The sequence below is a fragment of the Dendrobium catenatum genome, unplaced genomic scaffold (assembly GCF_001605985.2).
Source record: "Dendrobium catenatum unplaced genomic scaffold, ASM160598v2 fragScaff_scaffold_1157, whole genome shotgun sequence".
Classification (NCBI taxonomy): domain Eukaryota; kingdom Viridiplantae; phylum Streptophyta; class Magnoliopsida; order Asparagales; family Orchidaceae; genus Dendrobium; species Dendrobium catenatum.
Genome location: NW_021319619.1, coordinates 192,443 through 199,720, shown reverse-complemented (window position 1 = coordinate 199,720; position 7,278 = coordinate 192,443). Strand labels below are relative to the sequence as shown.

The 7,278-nt window shown below is 32.6% G+C and overlaps 1 protein-coding gene across 1 annotated transcript; it reads right to left on the bottom strand.

Moving 5' to 3' along the window:
- Positions 1-3,929: 3,929 nt before the first annotated feature.
- LOC110103295 (protein DROOPING LEAF-like) lies at positions 3,930-5,778 on the bottom strand. The gene is made up of 4 exons (XM_020831951.2): positions 5,710-5,778; positions 5,209-5,337; positions 4,074-4,167; positions 3,930-3,982 (listed from the first exon to the last, which is right to left on the bottom strand). The coding sequence occupies exons 1-4, from the start codon at positions 5,776-5,778 to the stop codon at positions 3,930-3,932; spliced, it is 345 nt and encodes a 114-aa protein (XP_020687610.1).
- Positions 5,779-7,278: the final 1,500 nt, after the last annotated feature.

Genomic DNA, 7,278 nt, shown 5'->3' with positions numbered 1-7,278 from the left:
ATCTTCATGAAGAATTCCTTCCACTATTTTTCTTCATTAATACTCCCAAGCTTAAAAATCACGTATTTGATTAAAAAAAAGTAAATTTCATGCCTTTTATGCTAATATTATCTCTTCCATACAACAAGATATGATGATATGTTTACAAGAGATTTAGTCTCACATATGAGTGGAACTTTGTTAAGACACATTGACTTATTAGCTTTACTCATACATCACATTTTGGAAAATATACTAATGAAAAAAAATCAAGTAATTTACCTTCAACTTTCTTATGTTCTTAAATTCTTTGATGACATTCTCCTTAGCTAGTTTTATGGAATTCCCTAATATCTCATCATTTTTGGGGCACAATTTTAGAATTTTGCTTAATCTTAAAAATATTTAATTTAATTTAGATGGATGAAAGATTATCATATTATATTTTTATCCGAGATCTCGAATATTGAGGGATCTTTCATAAAATTTGTAAATGGTCCTTGAAGTTTGATCCTTTTTTTTAAAATATCCAATCGTTCTAATTTGGATATGACTTCCTTACCTAAGAGTTCAACTTTTTAAACAATTTGTTATGTTAACTTTGGCTTTATTATTTAATCAAGACATAAAATATTACAATTTTATTCCTACAATATTATTTATGTTAAGAACTTTCATAATTATCTCGATATGGTTACTGTGTTTGGTATTCACATGGGTTTTGGGGCTCTGAATTCAGTTGATAAGATTGTTAAATGGATTAAACCTAAACCACCTTATGTCAAGCTCAACTCGGATGGGTCTGTTGAGCCTAATTATTCTGGTGCTGGTGGTATTATTCATGATCTTTTGGGTTGTGTTATTGCTGCTTATGCTGCTCCTTTACAGTTGTCCAATGTCATTACGGCTGAGCTTATGGCATTATCTTATGGCCTGGATATCTGTATTAAGTTGGGTATTAATTTTGTGTGGATTGAGGTGGATGTTATACTTCTTGTCCAAATTATTACCAATGTGGTTCCGGAAAATCCTCAAAACCTTTATCTTATTAGAAAAATTAAGAATTTCCCTTTCATCTGTCAATTATTATATTTCTCACATTGATCGTGAAGCTAATGTGTGTGCGGATTGGTTAGCTAATAAGGGTTGTCATCTTAATAATTATGAGGAGTTTGATATCCGGAGATTACACCCGATGTTGAAAGGTATGATTAATTTGGATAAAGTTGGCTTGCCTTATATACGTAATATTTAATAAGGTTATTTGTAAGCCTGGTTTGCTTCCTTCTAATTTTGCATTCTCTGATGTTTCCTCTTTATATTTCTAGTGGTGTAATCTGTGGAAGTGGTTGGTGTTTTGCTTTTTTTGCTGGAAGTCTTTTAATTTCTGGAGGTGGATCCGCTGGAGGTGTTTGGTTTATTTCTGTTTGTGCTGGCATTCGTTGAATAAGGCCTATGTTAATTTATGTTTGGGGTTTAACACTCAACCACTGTTTGCTGCACCTGTGTTAGCTTATTTTAACTTTAGGTGGTGGTGCCTTTGTGGTCATAAGTGGAAGTTTAATTTTGATGTTGCTTGGGGCTTCCATTCTCAGTATTTTACTGAGATGGTGGGCTATGTTATTTTATGTTTGAGGCTTAATACTGGTGGGCTTATTAACCTGGAGTTTCTTGATGCTTCGGTGTTAGTTTTTTATGAGATTAGGTGGTGGTGCCTTTGTGGTGATAATTGGAAGGTTATTTTTACAGTTGGTTGGGGTTTTGTTTCTCAATTTTGGATCGAGATGATGGTTGGGCTTGAGTGCACTATGCTGAACTACTTTCTCTTTTAGTGTATTTTCCTATTGGGGACCTGTTGGGGATTTTATTGAGTTGTAATTCAGAGAGAAAGCTGCTCTTTTTATTGAATGTCCAGACTATTGTTGATCATAAGGTTTCTGATAGTTGCTTGGTTCTTGGTTTTGACTGATTCAACAGTTTCTGTCAAAGCAGATATATGGCTTTATCCAATGGTATTTTTTGGTTTTGTTTTAATTGCAATCTTACCCTTTTGGTTTGTAAGTTTTTCTTATGTAGGTATGTTGGGTGGAATTTTACTTAATTATGCTGAGTCGTCGGACGCACAAGCCAATTTTGCTATCTATGGCTCGGTCCACATTTTTTGCAGGAAGTTCGTGCTGAATGTTGATCCTATGCTCTTCCTTTTTTGGATGATGTCTCTTGCAGCCCTAGTATGTTCTTAGGTATTTTTGTAACTATTAGTATAAGGAACCACTGGCTCTTAGGTTTTATGTGTAACTCAATACCTTCTTCAATTTTTGTGACTCTTATAGGCTCAAGGTTTTTGTCACCTTTCCACTAGTATTTTTACTTCTGCTTACTCATCAGACTCACAAGCCAATTTTGCTATCTACGGCTCGGTTCACATTTTTTGTAGGAAGTTCGTGCTGAATGTTGATCCTTTGCTCTTCCTTTTTTGGGTGATATCTCCTTGCAGCCCTAGTATGTTCTTAGGTATTTTTGTAACTATTAGTATAAGGAACCATCGGCTCTTAGGTTTTATTTTGCTTTATTTTGTAGCTTTTTTGAGCATTAGTGAGCTGGAGGTCTTTTTAAGGACCTTGTAATCCTTTTTTATATTAACGCGTAAGACCCTCCGTGGGTTTTAAAAAAAAAAAGTTATACACGTGCATATTGCTACTATTACTTTATCTAGACCATCCATTACTAGCTAGACCATTTCTTGAAGTAGATGCCACTCAATAATTTTCTAATTCTATTTGGATTAGCTCTAAATATTTTGGTTACTATCAAAGATTGAAGATTAAAATGATCCTTAGATTTTGTATTCATTGTCACTTATATTGGCATGATGGCTTCTTAGTTAAGTAGAAATATAAAAAAGTCATCTTCAATTCAATGAAAATAATACAAATACCCGGCCATTCCCTTGCATAATCAAACCCCCTCCCTTAGATGGTTCCAAAAACAATAGCTTTTGTGCCTTCTTCATTTTCATCTCTAAGCCAATGCCCTCCACTCTCAAAGACATGTTCATTAGCTTTGTAGAACCAATTAAATTATTGATTAAGAAATATCTATTCAATCCAGACCCTATATTAGCAGCAAAGATTAGTTTCTTTATATGCTTATGAATGTAATTTTTGGCCTTTTAAAGATATGTATATGTTTTGTTTGTATTTTCCCCTTATTAATTATAATATTCCTATTTGGCTTTAAAAAAACTGACAAGTTAATTTTTATCTTGGATTTTTGCTTGTAAATCTTAATACGATCTCTGTGCAAATTTAGCAGATTTTTTTTTTTACTTCATTTAGGACAGCTTTTGACCACTGTTTTTTTACCGCTTTCAAGAAATTTTGTAGTAAAAAATTGCTTCAGGAAGCAACAATTTGTCTCAAACAAAACATGAATACCATCAAACTTTTGGTCGAGTGTTATTAATTTCCTTCGCATGCCAAATGCAGATATATATGGTCTAAACTAATGTAAGTATCTTCCGTTACGTACAACGCATTGCTATCACTAAAATGTTCACCATCAACTTAATATTTAAGTTTCATTTGGGACAATTTTAGACCCCTGCTTTTTTCCTACTTTTAAGAGATTTTTGTACTAAAAAGTAGCTTACAAAACAGTAAGAAAGCTGTCTTAAACAACCTCTTAATTAATCAAATAATGCAGCAAATAATCAGCTAAATTTTTTGAAAAATCAGCCTTAACCTTTCTTTATATATAATGCAAATTAATTGAATTCTTCCTTAAAATAGTAAATGCTACAGAATGTAAATATAGATACAAAGTAATACATTAAAAAAATATATAAATTCTCATCTTATTTTCTATCCTCAACATCATTATATGATTAATTAGAAGCACCAAAAATAAATAATTTAATTTAAAAAATTAAGTCTGAGACAAGGATTAATTTACCTCATGAAGCGATTATAAGCTGATGGTAAGCGATGCTTCTTTTCTGGAGCTGCAATTGGTTATCAAACAAACTATGTAGAGATGGAGATAAAATATAAAATAAATAAATAAACATTAAAAAAATAAAATAAATTTAATACGTTTGACAACAAAAGGTGCTTTCGGTGCTTGCTCCATAGAAGTTGATGAAGATGCTGCTGAAAGCTGTCCCTTCCTACAATCATTACATGGATCCTGCATGCAAATTCACAAAAAACAAAGCAGCTCTCAGTAAATCAAAAGAACCCCATTCTTGGCTAAAAATGTAGCAGACCCTTTCTTCAGAATTTAATTTACTCAACCAATCTTGTTCCTTCATAATAAGAGAGAGAGAGAGAGAGATTATATTTGTTGAATTTCTTTTGAAAAAGTGAACTTTGGTTGTATGTAAAAGGTTATTTTTTATTTCTAAGATCAAATATTTATGAACAAGTTTAGATCTTTTTACAAGTCTGTTAGTTAATAAAAATCATTGATAGAAAAATCACATTTTTTTTTAATTTTAAAACAAGGTGCTTAAAGGGGAAAAGGTGAAGACTCTTCTAATTTTAGTTCAAAATGAAAAGGATTAGTTATGATAAGAGAGATTTAAGAAAGATGTTTAAAGCTTAAACTGAAATCTCCTCATTCTATCCTAACAATATTGATAGGAATCATCGAGATTTGAATACATCATAGGTTCTATTAGGTTGCATTTATATTATACGTTTTGTTTGAGATGACTTTATTACTGTTTCTTAAAACAGTTTTTTAATATCAAAGTTAAAATTTTTGTACTTAAAAGCTGCTTTAAGAAACAGTAAAAAAGTCGTCCAGAACGGAACCATAATTTACAAATCTTCATTTAAATTTTAAAGGCTTTCAACAAAATCTGCAGTTATCTACTTCAACACTTTGTATTCACTGCTAGCTACTTCCATGTTTTCAGTACGGTGGTTGCAGCTCCAGAATTTTTCAATTATGTTTTGTTTCTCTTCGATCGAGCTATTGGTTTTGCTCATTATTTTGATTTTTTTCTTCTTGAATTTTGATTCTTTTTTTCTTTTACATAGTAGTTAGTGATTTTATATTAATAAAATTCATTGATTTTAAGAAAAAAATTAAGATAAATTTGATTCAATTCTACATATTTGATATGCTATCATCTTCTCATAATACTGATAGGAGAATAATTTATATGAGGGAAAAGGAGGTATATATGGCTTATAAAAATGCCAAAAATAAAGAAAAACAGACCTGAAATCCTAACTGGTGATCAGAATAATGAGCTTGAAGCAAGCGCCTAGGGTTTAGGAAGGAGAGATGGTTACAGTGCCCACACTTTACAGTGACAGTATCCATTAACCTCTTGCATGGAACTCCAACCTGCAACTACCAACACATCACTGATCTCAAAACGCACAATGAATTCAGAAAGATATCTATACGAGTTCATCATTAAAGTGATTTTAGCTAACCCTAATATAACAAATAGCAATTCTTCTCAAACCCGCAGGTTCAAAACTCGCATGACCGGCCTGTGATCGATCAAGACTGTGTAATTTGTCTGATCTGATCGATCAAAAAGCTTGCTTGGTCATAGTTTTGGATCACACGGGTTTAAAGGAGCAATCTTGAACTGAGAGAGAGAGAGAGAGAGAGAGATTGGATCTCAGTGATGAGTGAAGTTTGCTTCAATATCTGATTTTTTTTTTCTCTCATGCTATGAATTAAGCTGTAGAGTTAATGAAAGATTACCGCAAGAACAGTGCTGCAATATGCACAGCGAACATAGCAGAGATGCTCCCTTGAAGAAACCAGATCCATAAGAAGAGGAAGAAGGAGGAGAAGAGGGAAAGAAGGAGAAGAAGAGGAAAGAGATAGAGGGAGGAGGAACGAATGAGTGGAAGAAATGAACGTTTCTATTCTAGCAATACTGCCCGCCGGAGGCCTACTCATGAACGTACGGCCATGGAGTAGAAATTATATAACAAAAAAAATACACATGCTTGCGAGCTGAGCTTATAGAGCTTTGAGCTCGAGTTTAAGTATGATGAGACTCGTCTCGCGAGCTCGCAATTAAGCTCGCTCAAATCACTATTAATACTTTTTAAATAATTTTTTATTTTATTTATTAAATACCCAGAAGCTCTTTTTTTTTTTTTAAATCACGCATGCTGTTTAAAATTCTCGCATGCAATTTCGCAATTCCCTCCTGCAGTTTCGCATTTTGAGGCGGATCGTTCTCATAAGCTCAGAAGGTGGACGAACGGGAGGACCGCGCTCGTGAGCTCAGAAGGCGGACGAACAAGAAGACCGCGGAGGCTCGCGAGCCGAGTTCGCGGAAGATCGATGACCAAATTGCCAGAAGCTCGCGAGCAATTTGAGCTCGTTTATAGTGGGACAAGAGCCGAGTTCGAGCTAGTCTTTTAAGCTCAACTAAAGCTCGGGATTTGGCTCACGAGTCGAGTTCGAGTTGGGCCTAACTCGAGCTCGACTCGTCTCGTTTACACCCCTAATTCCATACTAAATTGCAAAATCAAATAAAAAAAGCAAACAATAGACAATAAGCCAAAGCCCAAAAAATAGAAAATATCAATTTTAATTCTATACAGGTGTTTGGTAAATTTTTATTTTATTGTGATTAAAAATTAAAGGAATACTTAATGTGATCTTTCTGTTAGTTTAGATATCGAGGGTGGGCATGCTACACAATTTAGGGATGATGGAACTTCATGTGCCGACTATTAAATGACCATCAATTTTTTTTGCCATATTTAAAAAAAATTAAAAAAATAAAAAAGGTTTCAATTCATTTTAAGTAAATGATGGCTAAATATGTGATTATCTATTTAATCCTATATTAATTTAGAGAGAAAAAAGTAATATTATTTAGATTTTTTATGCTTAAATTAAGATGTTTTCTTCTTCTTCTTTTTTTTTTTTTTTTTTTTTTTTTTTTAATTTTTTTTTTTTTTTTTTTTTTTTTTTTGTAAAGCCTATTTATCAGCAAATGTTCCATACTTAGCTATAACAAAAAAAAAAAAAACCAGTTACAAATGATATAACGGTCAAAATGCTTGATGAACATATCATCAAAAACCACAGAGCAGCAAGATATCCCGAGAACCTGTAAAAGATAGACCAACAAATCACAATCAATATGGAATGAACTGAGTAGAGAGAATGTTTAAATTAAGAGGTTAAATGCTTATGTTATAGTTGATTTAAAATTTTTTCTAAGGAAGTTGGTTAAAATTTATTTTTATATAACTTTAGACTTCATTTAGGATAGCTTTTGATCAATTTTTTCGCTTATTTTCAGAA

Excerpts from the sequence above, each read along its gene's own strand:
- LOC110103295 (XM_020831951.2), bottom strand. The coding sequence starts at position 5,778 with ATGGATCTGGTTTCTTCAAGGGAGCATCTCTGCTATGTTCGCTGTGCA. Across the intron at positions 4,168-5,208 it reads ATCACCAGTTAGGATTTCAG|GATCCATGTAATGATTGTAG; the intron begins GTCTGTTTTTCT and ends ATTTGCATGCAG. Across the intron at positions 3,983-4,073 it reads AGCACCTTTTGTTGTCAAAC|CTCCAGAAAAGAAGCATCGC; the intron begins GTATTAAATTTA and ends AACCAATTGCAG.